Source organism: Pelodiscus sinensis, chromosome 1, assembly GCF_052426305.1.
Source record: "Pelodiscus sinensis isolate ZL-2025 chromosome 1, ASM5242630v1, whole genome shotgun sequence".
Classification (NCBI taxonomy): Eukaryota; Metazoa; Chordata; order Testudines; family Trionychidae; genus Pelodiscus; species Pelodiscus sinensis.
In genome coordinates, this window is record NC_143052.1 from 349,018,989 (window position 1) to 349,041,890 (window position 22,902).

Here is a 22,902-nt window from a genome sequence, read left to right on the forward strand (position 1 = left end):
CGCGGCGTGGGGAGGGGGCGGGGCGGTACGGCGGCGCGGCGGGGTCAGGCGGGCGCTTGGCGGGCGCGGGAAGCTCGTAGGCCGCGTCTGGAGCTCCCGGAGCGTTGAGCGCGAGCGCCCGGCCCCAGCCGCCGCCATGCACGTCATCAAGCGAGGTGAGAGCCCCCCCACTCGGGGGGGGGCAACAGCCCCTGCTCCCTACTGGGGGGGGGGCGCTCAGCGGGTCCGCCCCTCCCACAGCGGGGACCACCCCCCCGGGGCTGCCCCTGCAGAGCGGGTTCCCCGCGCGTCTCCTCTCTGCGGGGGGAGGACCCCGCCTGGGGGGACCCCTACCCACAGTGCCATTCCCGCCCCTCCGCCTGGGGGGTCCAGCTGGCACTGCGCCCCCGGGTGCATGGCCCCCATATGGAACATCACCCCCCCCGCCCTGCCTTGGCACAGGGCTGCAAAATCCCCTTTCACGGATTCATCGGTTAACCAATGAACGGATCAGGCTGGAACCGGCCCGTTAACCTGTTAACCCGGTTAAGGTTAACCACCGGCTGCAGGCTCCGGTTAACCGGTAAGGATGCTGGTAAGGGATATGCTCCCGGTTAACCTGTTAACCCGGTTAAGGTTAACCACCGGCTGCAGGCTCCGGTTAACCGGTAAGGATGCTGGTAAGGGATATGCTCCCGGTTAACCTGTTAACCCGGTTAAGGTTAACCACCGGCTGCAGGCTCCGGTTAACCGGTAAGGATGCTGGTAAGGGATATGCTCCCGGTTAACCTGTAACGTCCCTGCTTTGTATTCCTGCTACTTCCATAGCTGGCACCACGCTCCCCTGGAGGACCGGACCCCTGTCGCCTCCGACTCACCGCCCGGAGCATTTCGATCCCCACCGATCCCCGGTTTCTGGAATGGGGATCCCCACAGGCGGCATGAATATTCCCCTCTGGCTGGATTCTTCTGGTGCTGCTCACAGAGCGGCGGAGCAGAGTCCCTGGAGTGCTGGGGAGGGCACAGAGATACCTTGACAGCCATAGGTGGCCCCCCCAAAGGCCCCTCTCAAAGGGTCCCCCCCAAAGGCCCCTCTCAAAGGGTCCCCCCAAAGACCCCTCTCAAAGACACTCCCCCCCCCAAAGACCCCCTTCAAAGACTCCTGCTACATGTGGCTGTCTGTGTAATTCACGCTGCTCTCTATAAAGGCCTGACTCTGTCTCTCCTTTCCTCCCCCAACACCTGGTAGATGGGCGCCATGAGCGCGTCATGTTTGACAAGATCACTTCTCGGATCCAGAAGCTCTGCTATGGACTCAATGCCGACTTCGTTGATCCTGTGAGTTGTTTTGTACCCTCTCCACTTTCCCCCAGTCCTCCGTGGTGACCATTTGTGATCAGGTGCCTCTCAGTTATTTCCCCTTCATTCTAAAGGGAGGTGTTTGTATTCCCCATACCCCTATTGTGAACTCTTGGCAACTGCTGCTTTTTTAATGGTAACCATTGTGTTTTTCTTTTCTGTGTACAGTAGAACCTTTGTTGTGAACACCTAAGGAATGTTCAAAACTTTGGACAAAATGTTATGGTTGTTCTTTAGAAAGTTTACAACTGATTATTGAATACAGCTTTCAGACTTTAATAAGCTGAAGAAAAAAATTCATTTTCCTTTTTTAAAAAAAATAGTTTACATTTAACACAGAACTGTACTGTATTTGCTTTTTTTGAGGGAAGGGGGAGGAGGGGCATAGGGGAGCTGTCTCTGCTGCTGCCTGATTACATACTTCTGGCTCCAAGTGACACATGTGGTTGATTGTTCAGTTTGCAACTACTGTAACTTGATTCTTTAAAAAAACAATGAGTGGTCCTGTGGCACCTTAGAGACTAACAAAAATGTATAGGGTTACGAGCTTTTGTGAGTAAAACCCACTTCATCAGATGAGTTGGAGTGGAAATAACAGAATCAAAGATATAAATATATAAAAACAGCAAAAGCAGTTACCTGTCAATTGTAGGATCTGTGTTAATGATGCTAATTAAATGGGCTGGATGTGTCCCCTTCATAGCATTTGATGTGAAAATGTGAATGTCAAAGGTGGGGAAATTGGCTCTATAATGCATTAACCAGTTAATATCTTTATTCAAGCGCAGGTTAACAGTGCCATATTTGTGAATGATGCTGTCATGGCTCCTTCCCCCACTCTGGCACGATAAATGCAGAATTGGGGGCCAGCAAAAGTACTCCAAAATCTTATCTACCAAGCTTTGGTATAAAATTCCCCCCCCCCCCCAAATCTTAACAACTTAGATGTTGGGGATAAATTCTCTGCTGCCACCACCCAAATATTAATAAAGCAACCAAGGAGAGACTACTTGGGATATCTCACCCCTAAAGTACAAACCAGGACACAAAAATTAACTAATACCAGGTTAATAAAAAGAAACGAGAGAGAACTTATATTATCACCACAATATTTCTGTTGCAAGTATAATGATTAGATGGAATAGTAACAATATAATATATTCATGGAGGAGAAATTTACCATGGGCCAGGAACTTAGTTACAAAGGAGAGCAAAACCCATTTTTAAATGCACAGACCTGATCTCATTTCCTAAACCATAAAACAATAAAATCTAACGGATTTATCTAAACTTTATCCTACTTACAGACTGTGAAGAGTATTTTCTTAGAGGGAGACATCCTGTCCCCTTCAATAGCTGGGGAGAAAACTCCCAGAGACAAAGGAGGGAGACCCAAAAATTCCTTTGTCCCAGTTTGAAATTCCTACCTACATTTCTATTGGCTAACTGTACCTGAGTTAGGTATAGTTAATCTCTTAATCCCCAGGCTGCTGGCTAACCTCATGATCATGATAGATGCTTAGAATGCTATCAGTGCAATAGAAATATGTAGTATATTTCTCAGCCCTGAGTCTCAAATAGCTTTACAAAGAGGCAGTAGAATCATTATCCCGGTTTTACAGTTGGGGAAAGTGATGTCCAGAGAGATGTAGCAAAGCAAGGAATCTGATCTAGGTGTCTGAATCCCTACTGTAACATCCTGGTGACTGGGCTAATAATCAGGGCTTGACAATTAAGACAATCTAATTGCCCGTGGCGAGTAGATTTTAGCCCAGTGTGGTCTGTGCATGCTCAGCGTGTGGTTCCGCGCAGCTGGCGAGTGGGGCTCGCCGCCGCTTGGCAAGCCCTGCTAATAATAATAAAGTTAGTTTTACATGACAGACCATTATTGTTTCTATTGCTTCAATGCTTAAGAGTTGCATTTATGGGCCAGGATGCCTTAGTGCTAGGTGCTGTACAAACATAGGACAAAAACAGTCCCTGTCCCATAGAGCTTGCAATTTAAGACCAGTGTTTGAAAATGACAGTCTGACATACCCAGTTGCATGTGAATGTTTCAAAAGCATGTCAAAATTGCCATATTAGCTAAGACCCAAGATCCTCTTGGTTCAGTACCCAGTTTCTGACAGTGACCAGTACCAGTTGGCTTAGAGGAAGATGCAGGTAACACCCTAATGGGTAGATGTGAGAGATTGGTTTAAGCCCTGAAACATGAGGTTTTTATTTGGGATGTAACAAGTAAGCATCACTGTTACCAGCTGGAGCAGTCCCCACCCATGGCACTGTGCAGTGGGCCCAGCCCAAGCAGCTCATGGCGAGGCGGTACCAACTAGGCTGTGGGATCCTGGTTAAGCATTATATTTAACTGATTAAATGGGATTTTAGATCCCTAGTTTTAATATCCCTTTCCAAACTCTCTTAGCATTAACTATTTGTAATTTAACAAATTAGATGCTTGATCAGGCATGTGAAAAGTCAGAATGCTGTTTGGAGTTTGAAAATTCCTGAGCAAGTTCTGGATTGGATGTGGCATTTCAGCTTTTGCACTACCGCTTCAACAGGGCACATTAACATTTAGCAAGTTAACTGCATACAAAAACTTGTGCCTGATTGGATAATTCCTGATGAGTCATTTCTGTACTTCTCCCTGTTACCTTTCTCCAAACTATCACTAGTGTTGTAACTTTAAAGCCTGGTGCTTTCCCTCCATCAAGGCAGCTCAGTCTAAATCACTTTATCATCTGCTGGTTAAAGTGAGAACAATGAAAAGTCCTGTGGCACCTTATGCTCCAATAAATCTATTAGTCTATAAGGTGCCACAGGACTTCTGTTCTTGCAGATTCAGACTAACACGGCTACCCCTTTGATACTTGTTTAAAGTGAAACACTTATTGTAATAACTTTTCTTGCAAAGAGAAAATATGATGCCAGGTGTTGGGAAAATGTGGTTCTACGAGGCTGTTGCTGTTGAGGATGGTGTTGTCATGGTAACATAGGTAGTTAACCTGCTGAATTCTGCTTTCCCCAGGCTCAGATCACCATGAAGGTAATCCAGGGTCTATACAGTGGTGTCACCACAGTGGAGCTGGATACACTGGCTGCTGAGACAGCTGCAACCCTCACTACCAAACACCCCGACTATGCCATCCTAGCTGCAAGGATTGCGGTCTCCAACTTGCACAAAGAAACCAAGAAAGTGTTCAGTGGTGAGTGTGTCTATGGGCATTTGTGCTCCGCTGTTAAGGAGGGAGCCAGCATGGGGCTTGGAGCCTTACGAAACAGAACTGTGGTAATCTTGTTCCTAAACAGGAGCAATTAAGTATCGAGCCCATGTATCTGAGGCATTCAGTTCTTTCGACTTCGCCACAAAGGCTTGGCATGCTGTGCAAACTCTGAGAGCCTGTGTATGTAGTTTTGCACGTATTATAGAGAAAGCTTAGTTATCTTTCTTGTTAGAAGTGTTCCTATAAATAGTTTCTACTGGAGCATTTCACAGTTAAAATATGGATGTCCTCACTTTCTCTTTCATTCCTACAATAGAAATAGTTATGTGAGGATGACAAAGTAACTTGAAAGTTCATTCTCTTTAGCCTAGACCCATCTAGGTAGTCAGCTTTATAGGGACTAGGTTTATCTGGCATCTGACTGACTTCTACTAGATATGTTGTATTCCTAGAATTTCTTTCATAAAAGCAAATTATTTTGGGGTAGCAGTTCTGAGTAATAGATATTCTCTGGGATTGGACAGGTAGGAGAACAACCAGACCTGTATTTTTGAAGACACTCGATGTGGGCTAGATTTTGGGAGAAGTGGAGTAGTCCAGGCATGTTAAATTTGTGTAATTATAGTTTTCAGACCTGGTAAATAAGTCTTGTAAATTACTTTCCCTTGACTATTTTTTTTCCATTTCCTTTGTAGATGTCATGGAAGATTTGTACAACTATGTAAACCCTCATAATGGCAGACACTCCCCAATGATCGCCAAAGAAACGCTAGACATTGTTTTAGCCAACAAAGATGTATGTAGCACTTCATGGGATCTTAGTTTACTGGATCTTAGGAACTTATATTCAGTGATATTTTAAACTTCTAAATAAGAAAGTACACTATGTTGGTTGTCAAGACCCCCCCCCCCCCAAAAGTCTTACTGGTGTAAACTAACACCTACTGACTGCTCTATTTTGGGGAGCTGTTTGTGACGGGACAGCAACATTTAGAATTCTGACCTCTGAAGGATATTTCTGATGTTGTTATATTAAGGACATCTATCTTGGAGTGTCTGAGGCCCATTGGTAGTGGGATAAAGAGTGGCTCTTAATAAAATTACAATCTCCTAATTTATGCTGTAGAGAACAATCTTTCAAGGAGGGAGATAAGGTTTGATATGTGTCTTAAGTCACTCATGGAGTGTTGAGGCCACAAGCATGAAAACCAGAGGCATTGAACATTTAGAGCTCTGTTGTTTTTGTAATATGAAGCTGTGTGGGTCTGATGTTAGGGGTAGATGGTCTCCTCAGTCTAAGCGCTTAACCTGTCTCTGAATTGTTTCATCCCCAGCGCCTGAACTCTTCCATCATCTACGATAGAGATTTCTCCTACAACTACTTCGGTTTTAAGGTAATAACCAGATCTCTTGTGAGAGTGTTAAGGCTTTGAAAAGAAGAAAACCCCAAATCATAGTTTCGTTGTTGCAGAAATTAAAAAGACAGTGGTCAGACTGTGGTAAGGAAAAGATTGCCAGAAAACTGGCCAAACTGAAGAAGTCATGTGCTCTTTTCTCTCTTGATTTCTCAGCCTTTCTTTGTGTGTGGTGCTTGAGGGGTACACCACTATTTTCTGAAACTCTTGCTACACCATTTTTATCTATCACGAGCTATTTTTGATAGACGAATATATAGGAGTGTAGTAGCTCTGGGACTCCAGCCTAACTGTCTGTAGAATTTCCTAGAGTGGGACTGCAGCCACTTTTAAAAGGCCAGGGCAAAGACGTAACACTTGGGCTGTAAGTTTCTTGCACCAGATTCTGCTTTGCACATGCCCGTCTTCAAGGAGTGATCTAATCCAAACGCATTAGTTTGTCTTATCCCAGATCTAAACTGCCCTCTCTCTGTTGAGCCTAAGCTGCATGGTTATCCCCTGCATGTCCTCCCATTCATCTGTGTGCCTTCTTTCATGCGGCTGCAGAGACCCTGCCTCTCTTTTCTTCTCTATGTTCATCCTTAAAACATTTCTTCAGGGAGCCATTTAGGGTCCATCCCTGTGAGAAGCCCACTGAATTCCCTAGGAGCAGAGGGTGCTTGGCACATCATGGAATTGGACACTAAACCCTAGCTCTGCTCTCCTTGTAGCTCTAACAAAATCAGCTCCCCAATTCAGAACTGGGCAGGGGAGAAAATGCCCATCCCCAGCACAGGGATCCTTGTGATATCCCCCTCCTGCCAGCTCTGTGGACTTAAGGAAAGAAACTTCAGGAAGGAACCAGCCAGAGACTCAGGTTGGCAGAGCAGCAGTATAAGCAGGGACATGGATGATGGTGTCAGAAATTTCTACACTTCTGATTAGACGTTCTGTCCCCTTGCTGATTGCTGTTTGTTCCGCCCTCCTTCCACATCCTCCCCAGTGTCTTTCCCCTCAGCCTGTCTCCAGACCTTCCCCTCTTACCTTCCTCCTCTTCCTTTGTTTGTTTTTCCATTTACTTTATCACTGCTTAGCTAATCCATTTCAACCCTCCCACTCCCAACATTGTGGGACTCATCTGATTGTATTGTCTGCTCTCTTTCTGTTTTATCCATTTCCTCTATCCTTGTTTATTGGATTATAAACTCCGGTGCATCAACTGTCCGCAGTGTGTTTCTTCAGTGCTCAGCACAATGAGGCCCTGATCTTGGTTAGTCCTTAGACAAGCATAGTTAATGGTTAAGGGTATTAGGACATACATCAAGGGGGAAAAATGCTCTCTTCTCCCCACTCCCAGTTTCTACTGAAACCATGGATTGAAGGGAAGTACTAAACCTCACCATGCAATCACTCCTTTATCTGTATTGCAGACTTCTCAGGCAGGGACCTTGCTGTTGTATGACTATACAGCATCTAGCTCACCTGGGGTTCTGTGTTGGTAACAAGGTTGAAGAAGAGCAGAGAACTGAGCGTGTGTATTGGGAGCGCCAAGCTGCTTGAGAATTAGGTTTTTGGTTCCAGAGCTTTCTGCATTAATTGGTGCAGTTTTTAAACTGGAATCTGAGCGACTGATAACTGACATTCTTTTCTTCTTTTCTTTTTTAAAGACTCTAGAGCGCTCCTATCTGCTGAAAATCAATTCAAAAGGTAAGAGGTATTCCTTTTCGATGTATTCTCTTCTGGTGGCTGAATGGGGCTAGGTAGCTTCCTTTATAATTTTCAGTATACATCACTTTCCAGGAGCATACAGCGTATTTAATTTGTCCACATCAGAAGGACTTTTTTGTACGTTCCCCCTCCACCCACACAAGCTTTCTCCCCAAACATCTTTTAGAAAAATATAAGCATCTTTTGGCCATAGCTGTGGGAAGGCTTTCAGTTGTATTAAAAACAATGATTAGTTATAGTGTCACAGTGAGTTTAGTTGGGTGTTAGATGGCTGCACTGGGCCCTTCATGCTTATGGCACATAGATCCTATTGGTACAGAGACTGCTCATGCACCAGAGCACCCAGAATGTGTTAGTTTCCAGCAGGCTGATACCAAGTCTTAGGAATTGCAGTGCGTGAAGTCCATTTGTGATCTTGCTGCTTGGTGTGTGTGTGTTTGTAATAGAGCTGAAGTTGCCATAGCTAGAACACCAACAGTTTGAACTGTTGCATCACCTTGTGTCTGAAATTTCATAATGGAGAGAGTGATTCTTGCACTAACCAGTTCAGTATAGGTAAAACGTTTGGGACATAGAGTTCTAACTGTTCAGGCTTCTTCTGTGGCATAGTTTAGTCTCCCCATCCTCCCCCATGATTCACATCTGTCAAAACTAGCATTAAATGGAATGCTTGTGTTTCTGTTCTCTCTTCCTTTGTCTAGTTGCTGAACGCCCCCAACACATGCTGATGAGGGTATCTGTGGGAATCCACAAAAATGACATAGATGCTGCAATTGAAACATACAACCTCCTGTCGGAGAAGTGGTTTACCCATGCATCTCCCACCCTCTTCAATGCTGGCACCAACCGACCTCAGCTGTCCAGGTACCTTAGGATGCCAGGAATGGCTCACGCTGTATGAGCAGGAGGCTGCTATGCCGGAGGTGGTTTCTGGTCAAATGAAATGTCCTGTGATAACTTTTACAATGGGAGGCTGCACTGTGTTGACCCCTAATTAAATAATCTGTAATTTATCAAATGTGGGCCAAAATGTTATTTTTATGTTTGAAGAAAAAAATCTTTTACAGAAGACTAACTCTAATAGAAGTGCTTCCTTAACCATTTTTTTTATGCCAAAAAAAATGTGTATACACTCCCTTCTCCTGCAGTGCGTGAGAAGCTTAAAGTGAAATTAAAAAGAGACAGAAATAATCCTGGCTATTCACTATTCATTGTCCAAAATGAGATGCTAAAAATAGCACACAAATAATAAGAAATAGATTGGATATTGTTTTAAAGTTTGTTTTAGTGGCCGTGTTACTTACAACTTAAAGAAATGAGCCTTAAAACAAAAATTAGCTTCAGAGGAGCATGCAAGTTTCTTTAAAAAGTGAGAGTTTTACAGTACACTGCAAATTGAATCATATTCTTTGCTTCTTGTACCTGACCCCTAAAGCATTCATAATTGCCAGATAACCCTCTCACAGGTTTCTGCATGTTTGCTGCGGTATTGTTCCGTGTGATTTTGCATGTTCTGATGTCAACCTCCATTTGTTTCTATTCAGCTGTTTCCTGCTGTGTATGAAAGATGATAGCATTGAGGGGATTTATGACACTTTAAAGCACTGTGCTCTGATCTCCAAATCTGCTGGTGGAATTGGTGTTGCTGTGAGCTGCATCCGAGCCACTGGTAGCTATATTGCTGGGGTAAGTGTGTGAATGGCACGCTATGCTGGTTTATAGTATCCGGGAACTTGTATGTGTAAACCACATTGTTAAATCAAGACTCTTATACCACAGCTAACCCACAAATCTAACCCAATAGTGTGCACCTTCTTTTTATGCTCTGTAGCCAGATGATGTAGTATTCCCATTACAGTGCTTTAGTTTCCGACTGAGGAATGTTCCTAAAGAAAACACAAGTCAGTTTCATCAGACAATTATATCCTTTCTTTATCAATTAATATTCGAGAGCAGATACCTCTGAACTCATAAACTGCTGGATTTCTCCATTGTATGTGTGAGCAATAACACCTCTTGCAAGTCTCCAAATAATTCTTTGAGTATTTTAAAACAAATTCAAAGCAAAGCACATTGAAAAGGTGGTTTGTATAAATGAATGCTTACTAGAGCAGTGGTCTCGAACCTTTTTAAGCACAAGATCACTTTTTGAATTTTAAGTGTGTCCAGGATCTTCCTCAAACCCAAATACCCCTGCTCTGCCCCTTCGCTGAAGCCCCGCCTGCCTCACTCTGGGAAGATGGGGTACAGGGGAGGGGGACAGAATGACATCCTTGCCCCCATGCCTCTGTCTTCCCCACCCTGCACAAAAAACAGGAGCCTCCCAGAGGCGGCTCTGGGCAGGAACAGTAGGACAGTGTGGGGAGGGGTTGCTGAAGTGCTAGCACTTGATAGCCTCCCAGCCAAACCAGTCGGGATCACCTGTCAGAGGCTCCAAGATCTACAGGTAGATCCTGATCTACTGGTTGGTGACCACTGTACTTGAGCTTTGTTAGTTGATAGTGCTACTTCCATGTTGTGTTTGAAAAATTAGTTCTCTTGTAGCCAACTTGTATATGCAGTAGTTAAGAAATGGGTTTCATGGTGGAGGCCTTACTGTTTGCTGTGTCTCACGGCAATTTGTCTATAACTGCAGTCTCACTAACCAACCAGCTTCCAGAGACTGATGGTTTTCATGTGTCTTTGCAGACTAATGGAAATTCCAATGGGCTTGTTCCAATGCTGAGGGTCTACAATAACACTGCTCGCTATGTGGACCAAGGTGGTAATAAGGTGTGTCATTTTTCCAATAAGGAGAAGAGAGGGAGATGAAAACCTGAACTGAATGTCCTAATAAACCAGCCCTGGGCTGAGGAAAGATTGTCCATTAGCACTGATGAACCAGAGAAATGGCTCTATATGACATGTACTATTCAGTAGTATCCTGTTCCCATCTCATGAGTATTTGGTTCTCTGTTCATCTCAAACTTCACCGGACAAATGGATCTTTCACCTTCTATTCTCTGAAAGGAGTGTTAAGGCAGGAAGGACCCACCACTGTAGATCACAGGCCACCACCGCCACCCATTGTGCTGACACTAAACTTAACATCCAAACTGAGGCTGAAGTATTTTAAGCCCATGGGAGAATCAACTAGTATGTACCAGGAGGTCACCAGTGCGTGAGGCCCGTGCAGTGGCTGGAAAATGATTAACTGAGGAATACTCAGATAATCATGGCAAGTGACCCGCATCTACACAGTGCGGAAGAAGACAACCCTTGCTGGGCCCCAAAGGTCACTGCTCATCTGACTTGGGGAGAAATTTCCCTCTCACCCAAATATGCCAGTCACTTAGACTCTAAGGATGTGAGCAAGAACTAGCCAGCCAAGCACCTGAGAGCGCTAGTGCTCTTAGTGCCACCTCAGAGCTCTGGCCCACCCTGTCCAATGTCCCGTCCCCAGCTGGTGGGTGCCTTCTCTCACGCTTCAGAGGAAGGAGATAAAAATTCTCCCAGAATACACTGGGGAGAGAGGGAGAAGATGGGTAATCCCTTTCTGATCCTGCAGGTGGCTAGCTGAAACCCTGGAGTGTGAGCTTTTAGGCATTTAAGACCTAAACCAGAAGCAAATCCCAGGACTGTTGAGATCTGTCCTATGCCATCACAGGCAACCCCTTATACATTTGACCAGCGCGCTCAAAACTATTTACGTTGTTGGCTCCCCATAACTCCTACTGGGAGGCTGCCAGTTCTGTTTCTGTAAAATATCCCCACCTGTAAGGACAAGGCATTCCCACTCATTGAAATACCTTACATTTAATTCTAATCTCAAAGTGTCCGGAAAGAGTCCTGCAAAAAATGAAGCATGCCACAAATAGTCCAGAAGCAGGAGAAAGCTTGAGCAGGGAAAGAAGTCTAACATGCCATGTTCTTGTTGAGCACCAGAGTAAGGAGATTGAAAGTGCATGTCTCTTTTGACTGAGAACACTGTGTTGCCAGCCCCAGGAAGAGAGACTGAGTAGGACGTGGTGCCTGGTGAATCTGCCTTGATGGGACTTCAGAAATACAATGAGGGGAAATTATCTGGGCCCCAAACCATGTATGATCTATGTATGCACAACTGGTGTCAGTGTTTACACAACAGCCACGTGATCATCAGTCGTACTCCCGTGCATGTTTGGTTCTGATTTTGGCTGTATTTTGTCTGATAGAGACCTGGGGCCTTTGCCATCTACCTGGAGCCGTGGCATTTGGACATCTTTGAGTTTCTTGACCTGAAGAAGAACACTGGGAAGGAGGAGCAGCGAGCCAGGGACCTGTTCTTTGCCCTCTGGATTCCTGATCTCTTCATGAAACGGGTAGAGACTAACCAGGTGAGGAGATATGCAGAACTGAATCGGTTCATAGAGCAAGGGCATTATTCCAGAGTTTGCAGAATGACTCTGGAGTGGAATTGGAGAGATGCTCCTAGGGCTGTCTCCTTAGCACCAAAAGAACTACCTAAAACAACTACTGCAAAGCAGCTTAACTAGGCAGATAATTTACAGAGCACTTTGGGTGAGCTGCAGGGCATGGATTACAGCTCATAACTTCCTCAGGCAACCTGCTCACACTCTCTTCTTCTCAGATTAACTTTTGATGTGTGGAAATTGGTTTTAAATGCTGCAAAGCTGCAGTAAGTGAAACATGAAACTTTCCTCAGTAAGAAACCCCTCTTCTAACTGTGCGCATGAGTTCCAGGGTGTGCTCTGCTTGGAGGAGTAAGCAGTCATTCAGGGCAATATTACCCTCCAAGTGGGGGCTTCAGTTTCTCTGAATTCAGCTGCTTGAATAGTTTGAACTCCTGTTAGTTTGCCATAACCCTTTCCCTCCCCTGAAGTTGCAGGGTTTGTTTCTGGTGGCGAGAAAATTAATCTGTTCATCCTTTTTGCATCCTGTTCTGTGTGGGCCAGGAAACGTTTCCTGGCTGACTTTGGTTCTGTTGCTAGAGATGGGATATCTACGGATCTTCTGTATCTTTTTCTCTCCCTCATAGGATTGGTCCTTGCTGTGTCCAAATGAATGTCCTGGCCTAGACGAGGTTTGGGGAGAGGAGTTTGAGAAACTGTATGAGAGGTATGGTCAGAATTCTGAGCAGTGTTGACATTCGGCACCTCCCACTCATTGAAGTTGCTGTCCCTGCTCCTATGGGTGGCTCTGTCTGTATCTGGTAACTTGCAGCCCAACCTCATGTCCCTGTGAGTTCTATTTATGGGGTTATCAATAAGGATGGGGGAGGGGGGGTGTCTGCTTACCCCAAATTCTGCCCAAGACTGGGACATGCATGAGCAAAGATCTCAGTTTATTAAAGGCAAAGGGGCAGAAATCTCAGCAAGGGGGGTGATGGCTTCATGTTGGACTAGCCTTGTTGTTGCCTGCCAGGCAGGAGAGAACCCACTGGTCAGCATCATGCACCCAGTGGGAGGGAGCAGTGTCTGTGTCATGCTCCTAGATAACACGACTGGCCAGTTCCGATCTGGCTTGGACCACAAGGGGAAAGAGTCTGGCCGCCCGATTAAGGTGTCACTGTATTAGGGAATCGGCCCCTTTCACTAAGTGTCGAGCCCAGGCAAATACTCACTAAAGGAGCACTTGCTTTGTGTTATAGTTACGAGAAGCAGGGCCGTGCCCGCAAGGTGGTGAAGGCCCAGCAGCTCTGGTACGCCATCATAGAGTCTCAGACCGAGACAGGAACCCCTTACATGTTGTACAAGGACTCTTGTAATAGGAAGAGCAACCAGCAGAACCTGGGAACCATCAAGTGCAGCAACCTGTGCACAGAAATAGTGGAGTACACCAGCAAAGACGAGGTGGGTGGGGACATGGGATAAACTCCAGCTCCGAAGGGGAAGCTCTGCTTGTGCCTGGCTCGAGCATTCAGAATACCAATCTGTCTTCCACTGAGGGGGAGGTTTGTCTTCATGGGTTCTTTCTGTTGACTGATTTTTTCCCCCTCTCCTTGGTGTTATGGCTGGGGAGGTGGGGGTCTTCAAGACAGGGAAACTTCATGGCATGTTGAATTTAGGAAGCCCTGGTGTGTGTATGTGGGTGTTTCCATAGGGTGTTCATCTTTCCTTGCAAGAGCTGGGCATAAGCATCCTGCTCCATTTGTACCCGTCCATGGCTGCTGTGAGGGCGCATGGGGTTTGTGGTCAAGATGGGGCGCTGGGTGAAGCTTTTGCATCCTGTTCTCTTCGGGGTTGAGAGCCAATCGTTACTGAAACCTCCAGAATCTTGGAGTAAAGTGTGGCCCTAAACAGGATATTCAATAACTGAGCTACACAACTTTCTGCCCCTTGAGGTGGGGGGCAGCTGCTCTGGGCATTGCCATTGTAACATCATGCATCCAGTGGCTCTCAGCAGTGGGGTCTAACCTTCTGAGACCAGTAGGTCTGAAGACAGGAGCCTCTGCTACCTGAGCTGAAGGAGACAGCTTGGTTAACTCAAACCCTCTAGCCCATGGATGGGCAAAAGGGCCTCCGCTGGCCGGATCTGGCCCACCAAGCGGGTGGATCCGGCCTGCGGAGGTCCTGCTGCTCCCCTGCCCCCAGGCTAATTAGGGCCTGGGGGTGGGGGGAGCATGTGAAGTTTCCTCTGCCCTGCCAGGAGCACGTGGTGCTTGGAAGCACTGGCAGGGCTGGAGGAGGCTTCGTACGCTCCCCCACTCCCAAGCCAATCCGGACCTGGGGGTGGAGGGGCGCGCAAAGTTTCCTCCACCCTGGCCCCGCCCTGTGAGGAGCACGTGGCACTTAGAAGTGCCACACGCTCCTGGCAGGGTGGGAGGAGACTTTGCGCGCTCCCCCACCCTCAGGCCCTGAGTGGCCTAGGGGCAGGGGAGTGTGCAAAGCCTCGTCCTGCCCTGCCAGGAGCATGTGGCACTTGTAAGCGCCGTGCACGGTGGGGACAGAGCGGAGGAAACTTCCCACGCTCCCCAGGCCCTGATTGGCCTGGGAGTGGGGGAGTGTGGGAAGTCACCTCCCAGCCAGGGGCCTGGGCACCTAGAGGGAAAGGGGGAGCGGGCAAGCAAAGGTGCTCCCCAACCCCCAGGCCAGTCATGGTCTGGGGGTGGGGAACCCAGAAGTATCCTGGCCCCTGTCCCTTCTGCTAGGGGTCCCACCCCTTCAGACATTTTTGAAGTGACCCCCGCAAAAAGTTATTGTCCACCCCTGCTTTAGCCCATCCCTAAATCTTTGTGGTCCAGCCACTGTGGAAACACAGGTTACGCTAGGGATTGGTAGTTTGAGCCTTCTGGGGCGGGAGGGATGGTGTAAAAAAGGAGCAAGGAGAGGCTGCCTGCATGCCACTGACTCAGCTGGGCAGATGGTGCTGGGACTAGCCACTCTCCTGTTGTGGCAGAGCAAGGTGATGGAAAAGGTGGTTGGGGATCAGCATTTGGGAGCCCAGGAGAGGCAAGATCATCAGCAGAGAAATGAACAGCGGTTCCATAGTGCTTCGGGATATCAGCAAACCTACAGGAATTCTTCCACCTTCTGCCCCCTATCAGAACAGGGCTAAAGGAGCTAGGGATCTGGTCCATTATGGCATTGTCTGTGTTCCTACAGAGGTCCGGGGACTTCGGGTAATCTGTGTACTTGCAAGTCTTGGGCTATGGGATCCATAGGGTGAGACAGATGTTCTCCCTTCTCTGCTGCTTGTTTCACCTCCCTGTGTCCATTTCCTCTGGGTAGAGAACATGCTCTGGGGGCTGGGACTCTGCTGGTCTCTTGGATTGCCCAATGTTGGCTGATGCTTCTGCTCCCACTGTCGTTCCAGGTTGCAGTTTGTAACTTGGCCTCCCTAGCCCTGAACATGTATGTTACGCCGGAGCACACCTACGACTTCAAGAAACTGGCTGAGGTTACCAAAGTCATAGTCCGAAACTTGAACAAAATAATTGACATCAACTTCTACCCTGTGCCAGAGGTATGGGGAAGGGTGCCACTGGAGGGGAGTGGAGAGGGCTATGCAGGGAATCTGGAACAAGGGAGGTGCTATTTTACAGCTGGCTGGATTAAGCAAAATTTATCCTACTTCTGCATTTTATAAAATTATCTACAGTTACCAGTTTTCTAAGTATTCCCAAGTAGAACTGTGGTAATAAAACATCCTGTCTACTCTCTGCAGCAAGTCCATCATCAGTAGCCTGACTCAGTACCTTGAAGCTAGACAGATTCCAGCTGTGGGAGCAGATTCCAGAAGAATAGATCCTCCCCTAAGAATGCTTTTCAGGGCTTACATAGGCAGTCCCTTCCTGAAGAGCTTATAGCGTAAGAACGACAGGCACAGTAGAAAGCGCTGGGAAGGCTGAAGGAAGAAGTGTGAAGTATTCTGGTTTTGTTTATTACTGACTGTTTTTGTGAGCTTTGCAGACGTGCCTCTTAGGAAGGATTTGGAAGTGGAGAGGGTAGCAGCTTAGTGCAGAGTAATTGGGAGGGCATTCATGGTCATGGTTGAAGGAGAGAGAGACTGTTCACCTTGGTGGGTGAGGCAGGAAGGGACCATTGCCAGGATCCAGGCTCGAGAGGGAGTTACACAAAGTTTTGAAGGGGAGAATGAGAGCCAAGCATCTCAGAAACAATTGGTGATTTTTGGGTGTCCAGCTTGAGACTTCTTAAAAGGGCTTGATTTTCAGCAAGTGCTGAGCACCCACCTCCGAACCCTGGGACTCCTTGAAGGGGTCTCACGATGGGCACTCAAAGTCACTTGTCACCATGAAGACATGGATGGCCCTTGTCCTCCGCTTCAAGGCCCTACGTAACATTAGACAACAAACTAGTAGAAGAAACGAGATGGATTGCTCTGATCGGACTGATAGAGAAGGAAGGTAGAAGTTAGAGGCTGTTTTCTGTGGACTTTAGCAGCTGGCGGGCGCAGGAGCGAGCGGATGTGTTGTCAGACTCATGTTGTTCTGATTACTAACTTAAATTATCCTCCCCACTCAAACCTAGGCCGAGATCTCCAACAAACGCCATCGCCCCATTGGCATTGGGGTGCAAGGTCTGGCAGATGCGTTCATCCTGATGAGATACCCCTTTGAAAGCCCCGAGGCCCAGTTGCTGAACCAGCAGATTTTTGAGACCATTTATTACGGTGCTTTGGAATCCAGCTGCGAACTTGCGAAAGAGTATGGGCCATATGAAACTTACGAAGGCTGCCCTGTCAGCAAAGGTGTAAGTAACAGCATCAGATCTCCAATAGAGCAGAGCTAGTTTGAGGGTACTTAAAGTGGCTGGCTGAGCAATCATTAGGCTCACTGTTCACTATCCGCTAGTGAAAATGGGGCTGGGGAGGAGGTGTCTGCAAAGCTCCAGGCAAGTGTCTTAACTGTATGAAGCGTCTGTTCTTTTAGATCCTTCAGTATGACATGTGGAACTTCACCCCTACTGATCTGTGGGATTGGAATGCTTTAAAGGAGAAGATTGCCAAGTGAGTAAATGCCCCTGCTAATATTGCTCAGTCTGTTCAATGCATTTGGGGATGGTAGGGATTGCAGTTTTAATGGCCTGAAAGGTGCTGATTTTTTAAAAAAGGTTGCATAAAAATGGCACCAGCTAACTCAACAGATCAGCTTTATTGCTAGGAGTTTTACTATCTCTTATCCCACTAGCCCAGGAGATCCAGTGCAATGAAGACTGAACGAGTTGGGCTTTTTGGGTTTGTCCATTCCCAGTAGAATTGTTTGTTCACATCCAGTGGCTTTACAGAATGCTGCATTTGCATGGGTGTCAGATGGAAAGAACACAATCTGGCTCTAGGAGCAGAGGTTGGGTTTGCAGGCTGGCAGGGAAACAAGCCATCTAAGCTGAGCACGCTGGATCCATGGAGAGACCAATGTGGAGCTTTAATATTCACATGCAGGGGCTTAATTTTTAAGTTTCTTCAGACAAATCTTTCCCACTGTTGCTTTGAAAGGTGAGCGATGTACCCAGCGTGGCTCTCGGAAGGCTGCCTGTTTTTGGAGGCCTTTTCCCTTGGAAGTGCTCATGAGCATCTTGGAAACAAGTTTTTTAGGGGAAATGCTCTGCCCAGCCACTTGTGGGGAAGAGGATGTATTTTCATGCAGCGCTTGTTTGTCAGCCCACCTTGGCCTCTTCCCCATGCTTGCGTTGTCAGGGAAGCTCTGGTGAGGATAGGATCATTGTGGAGTTACATTACCCATTCTCCACAAAGTGCTTGTGTGTGAACGCTGAGCTTGTGTTTCCCGACTGCAAGGTGTTTCAGGTCATGCTGTTGAGATGTGGAGGCCAGGATCCAAGAGGCCGAAGGGGAGTTAGAGAGGGCATCGCTGACTTTGCTTGTTCTTTTAATATGTACGACACGGTTCCGTGCTGCCAGCCCTGATTCTCCTCTTTCCAAACTGTGCTTAGGATTGTGCTTTGTGGTGACGTTCATTTTGCAGGTGCTAGTGTCTTTCTCTGCTCAGCTGAAGCGTTAACCTCTGTCTGTCCTTGCTTCTCTGCATTAGATACGGTGTTAGAAACAGCCTGCTCCTTTCTCCAATGCCAACTGCTTCTACTGCTCAGATCTTGGGGAATAACGAGTCCATTGAGCCCTACACCAGTAACATCTACACACGCAGAGTCCTTTCAGGAGAGTTTCAGGTAAGGCGGCCAAGCTAGATGCGGTAAATGGCTTTTAACCAGACAGCCCCAGTATGGAACTTGACTGCCCCGGGACATGCTAATGGACCCTTTGCTACAAATTAAAGAAATGCTTGTTCGGCTAAAGAAGGCCCCGGTGAGACCTCAGTGTTGCCTCCGGGATTGATTGCCAAAATGGGGGTGAGGCAAGGACACCCAGGCCTTACGGAAAGTTCAGAGGCCACAGGGCTCATCACGGAAGAGTCAGGAGGAAAGGTTTCTGTGTGTAAAGAGTTTACTAATGTGTGTTGACAGAACATGTAATTAATGTACAAAAGTCAGGGGACTGGTCACACTGCAAGAGGGGGCAAAGCTCACTTAAGTTAGAGATTTAAGTGTTGATAAGGGAAAAATCAGACAAAGCGGAGTGGCAGGTTCTCCCTAGAATGTGAAGTTGGGTTCAGTCACTATTTGGGGTCCTGCACCATGTGGGTGGGCACCTCTTTTATAGGAAGAGTTCTTCCTGTCATCAGGAAGGCGATGGGTTAAGTGAGCACCCCTTTCTTGCTTTCCCTGTGTGACTGATGGGCTCCGCGCTCTACAGATTGCAAATCCGCACTTGCTGAAAGATCTGACGGAGAGAGGTTTGTGGAATGAGGAGATGAAAAACCAAATCATCGCCCACAGCGGCTCTGTCCAGGTACGTGCGAGCAGCTGAGCTCAGTGTGCCAGTGAAGGCAGCAGGGCAGGCGTTCCTGGTAGCTGGCATGTGGGCTTGGGTCCTGCCACACGTGCTCAGGGTATGTTTCACTCTGCGAGAGCTGGAATATTACCCGCTGGCTGTGACACAGTATCGTGTCTCTGTGAGAAGCATTAGAAGATTTTTCTGACCATCGTGGTAACTTGCAGTTTGCCATTGACTTAATCCTTTTCTAATTATTAGTTGAACAGGGATTAGGTGGATGGGTTGTTCCCGCTAAGCTGCCCCAGAGAATGTTAGTCTGCCTAGTTGTGTGTGAAAAAGGGGGAAACTTCAGATCCACAAATAGACTTAGAACAAGAACCTGCTGTGTAGATGTTGGCAGCCTTATGTGAAAAACAAAGGAGGCTGTATGGGATCAGTGAATTATGCCCTTCTGTGTGAAATGTCTTTCCCTGTAACAACATGCGTAGGGTGAACACTCTGCTACTAAAACACCTTCCTTTTGCCCCGAGCAGGGGGGATAGCCAGTTAGGACAAGCAAGGGAGATGAATTAGTCCTTGTTAAGGGATTCTTGCCTCAGAGCTCTGCTTGAACAGAGCCTTTTCCCTTAACGTGTTGCAGAAAGGAAGCTGCCTGTTTTTTCTGACCATAAAATGCCCATTGAAGGGCGTGCATTGACTGGTTATTGGGGATCAGAATTGGTTGGCAGTAACATTAGAGAGCAGTTGCAATGTGGTTTGATGTCAGCCAGGGTAGCTTGTTGTGCATTCCCAGTGAACCCCTTAATGTCTGTATAGTAATGACAGTGCTGCTAAGTAACCAGTCCTGTTCTTTGCAGAACATCCCAGAGATTCCAGATGACTTGAAGCAGCTCTATAAGACAGTCTGGGAAATCTCCCAGAAGACCATCCTCAAAATGGCAGCTGACAGAGGCGCTTTCATCGATCAGAGCCAGTCCTTGAACATCCATATTGCAGAGCCCAACTATGGCAAACTCACCAGCATGCATTTCTATGGGTGGAAGCAGGTATGGGAAGGGTGGGGTGGAAGGAGATGCAAGAGCCTATTCGCTAGCTTTGGGTCTGACACATACTGTCACTAAAAGTTGGCTCGTGGCTTAGGGAAAAAATGTCTGTTTCCCTGTCATAGCCATCAGCAATCTCTCCTCTTTTGAGGCCTGGCCTACATAAAAACTTAGGTTAGTCCAGCTACATCACCTAGGAATGTGAAAAATCCACAACCCTGCGTCGTGTAATTAAGCCAGTCTAACCCCTGCCCAATGTTCCTTCTAACTTTTTCCATCCATGTGCAGAATACATTTTTCACATATGCAGATGTGCACCAGTACTAGAAATACTTGCTGCCAGCTGTGGGTGGTGTGTCTCCTGGGTAGCTGCCCAAGTGCTCAGCTTACAGGGAAAGCTGCCCCAGTGTAGCCAATACTAGGTCAACAAAGACCCCCATCCCTCCTGTCAGTATAAGTAATGCCTATGCTGAAGCACTACCATGGTGCAGCTACAGTGTCTCAGTTGTAGAGAAGCCCTGAGGATAAAGGACGGGTGAAGTGGGGAGCTCCTAGCGTTGTTCCTATCTGTGGCTCTCAGCACAGTTGCTGAAGATCATTAGCTAATGCCGTGGTGGTGGGTGTATCCTATTGGGGAGCCAGTAAAAAAGCAGCAGCTGAATAGCCAGAACTCTGCCTGAGCTCTCCAGCATATTACGATTGCCTTACTCCCGTGCTCTCACTCTGCAGGGTCTGAAGACAGGGATGTACTACCTGAGGACAAAACCAGCCGCCAAGCCCATCCAGTTCACCCTGAACAAGGAGAAACTCAAAGAGAAGGCCTCCCGGGACGAGGAGGAGAAGGAGAGGAACAAAGCAGCCATGGTGTGTTCCCTGGAGAACAGAGATGAATGCCTGATGTGCGGCTCTTAACGCACCTGCCAGTCGGTGCCTGTACAACGGCTCCATCTGGCTTAGTCTCTTCGAGGGTAGATAGGTCTAGTTTTACTTCCCTGTATAAGGTCTTGTTGGGACTGTGATGGGAGGCAGTCAAGGAGTTGTGTACAATGCTTTCTTGATCCCTGGGTTGGGGCCTGTACACACACACACACATATATGTAGCGCGTCAGAAGTTTGTATGTATCCCCTCTGCAGCTTAGCTCCCGGGAACCTTCAGAGCTTTTGTACAGTCTTGAATTATTCACTGTAGATGGAATTTTCCTAAACCTGGACAGGAAAAATGCTAAAGCCTGTTACCTTAGGGATGAGTTCTGTACACTTCAGACGGTAGTAAAATGAGGACCGTTCTTTATATAAATCCCAATGAATGAATTTCCTTTGCCACAGAAATGTGGCAGTGAGAAAAACATCCCTGTACCCTGTCTGTTGTGGTGAGGGGAGTGTCAGTTTAGGCTAAGGAGTTTCTCTCCCCAGAAGTGTTTTGTGCACTTGCTCAAGCAACCCCTCACAAGGGACTCCTGGTTCTCGGAAGATGCGGGGGGGAGACTGGTTATATGTACAGTTCACACACAGACTTCTTCACCATCCGGCCAGAGGGAGGGTAGGGCACTGCACTTACAAGGGATTACCCTTTTTCCTGTTTCCAGGAAACAAGAAAAGCAACTGTAGCAGCACACTTGTCTCTACAAAACCTGGGTGCTGGTTAGTTTTCAAGTAACCAGCTTAAGCGTTCTGAGAGAGCCCTGCTGAACTGCACATGCTGTCTCTTTTCGGGAGCCAAATCCATCTGGCTGGGTCAATTGTTTGATCATTCTAAAATAAATATTTTTACCTTTTGAGAGCTTAACTCCCCTTACTAATGCAGCTTCGGGGGCCTAGTTCTTGAATATTTACTGAATTTGTGCATTGTGCACATACACTCAAGCTCTATTACTGGATTCAGCTATTTTAAAAGGTATAGAATGTTGGTGAGGCATAGAATAGTTCAGTCATATTGTAGAGAGTTGTAACTGTCCTTGTTCCCGCACATCAGTGAGACAGGGTGCATGAGGGGATATCTTTTAAGAGGCCAATTTCTGTTGGTAAGAGAGACAAGCTTGTGAGCTTACACGGCTTTCTGGGTTTGGGAAATGTGCGCTGTCACAGCTCAATCCAAGCTGGAATAGATGGTTTTGGATAAATAGTTTACACATTTCAGGGGACCATTCAAGGTGAAGTCAGCTGCTAACCCTTGTGCTGTCGCACCATAACTGCGGGGGAAGGCTGTTTTTCACAAAGCGATCACTCTCTGTAGTTGACTTGTCTGTCCTCCGTAATGGGGAAAAAAACAGTAAAACACCTTCAGAAAACACACTGAGGAGCTTAAATTCAGTATTTTGCTAGACTCCAAGGCTACGTCTACACTGGCCCCTTCTTCGGAAGGGGCATGCTAATTTTGAACTTGGGAATAGGGAAATCCGCGGGGGATTTAAATATCCCCCGTGGGATTTAAATAAACATGGCCGCCGCTTTTTTTCCGGCTTGGGGAAAAGCCGGAAAAAAGCGTCTAGACTGGCGCGATCCTCCGGAATAAAGCCCTTTTCCGGAGGATCTCTTATTCCTACTTTGAAGTAGGAATAAGAGACACTTCACCTTGAATGGTTCCTTTGAAATAGCTATTAACTGTTTATGCTGAACAGTCTATTCCACCTTTAATTTATCTGTACCATTGAGCATATTTCCCAGACCTCGTAAACTAAAAAATTGGCTCATCAACGTTGAGCCAATAAAAGATCTCTCCCCCATCTTGCATTTCTAATAGGTCAAATCAACAAATAGTCCTGTGGCTACGTCAATTGCGTAGCTGAAGTCAAAATAGCTTAATATAGCTTTAGGCGCTGTCTACACATCAGGCAGTCGAAGGAAGAGCACTTTTCCTTCGAATTCCCATACTTCTCATAAAATGAGGGCTAC

The 22,902-nt window shown here is 46.9% G+C and overlaps 1 protein-coding gene across 1 annotated transcript; it reads left to right on the forward strand.

The window, feature by feature from the left end:
- Positions 1-21,786, forward strand: RRM1 (ribonucleotide reductase catalytic subunit M1). The gene is made up of 19 exons (XM_075919698.2): positions 1-155; positions 1,229-1,317; positions 4,367-4,544; positions 5,258-5,358; positions 5,897-5,956; positions 7,624-7,663; positions 8,386-8,548; positions 9,229-9,370; positions 10,373-10,456; positions 11,875-12,036; positions 12,699-12,778; positions 13,311-13,512; positions 15,476-15,625; positions 16,651-16,872; positions 17,052-17,128; positions 18,168-18,303; positions 18,887-18,982; positions 19,825-20,013; positions 20,740-21,786. Exons 1-19 carry the CDS (start codon positions 137-139, stop codon positions 20,920-20,922), a joined length of 2,373 nt encoding a protein of 790 aa, XP_075775813.1. The 5' UTR covers positions 1-136; the 3' UTR covers positions 20,923-21,786.
- The last annotated feature ends 1,116 nt before the right edge of the window (positions 21,787-22,902 follow it).

Coding starts and splice junctions, on each gene's coding strand:
- RRM1 (XM_075919698.2), top strand. Junction 4,545..5,257: donor AACCAAGAAAGTGTTCAGTG/GTGAGTGTGTCT, acceptor TTTCCTTTGTAG/ATGTCATGGAAGATTTGTAC. Junction 12,779..13,310: donor TTTGAGAAACTGTATGAGAG/GTATGGTCAGAA, acceptor TTTGTGTTATAG/TTACGAGAAGCAGGGCCGTG.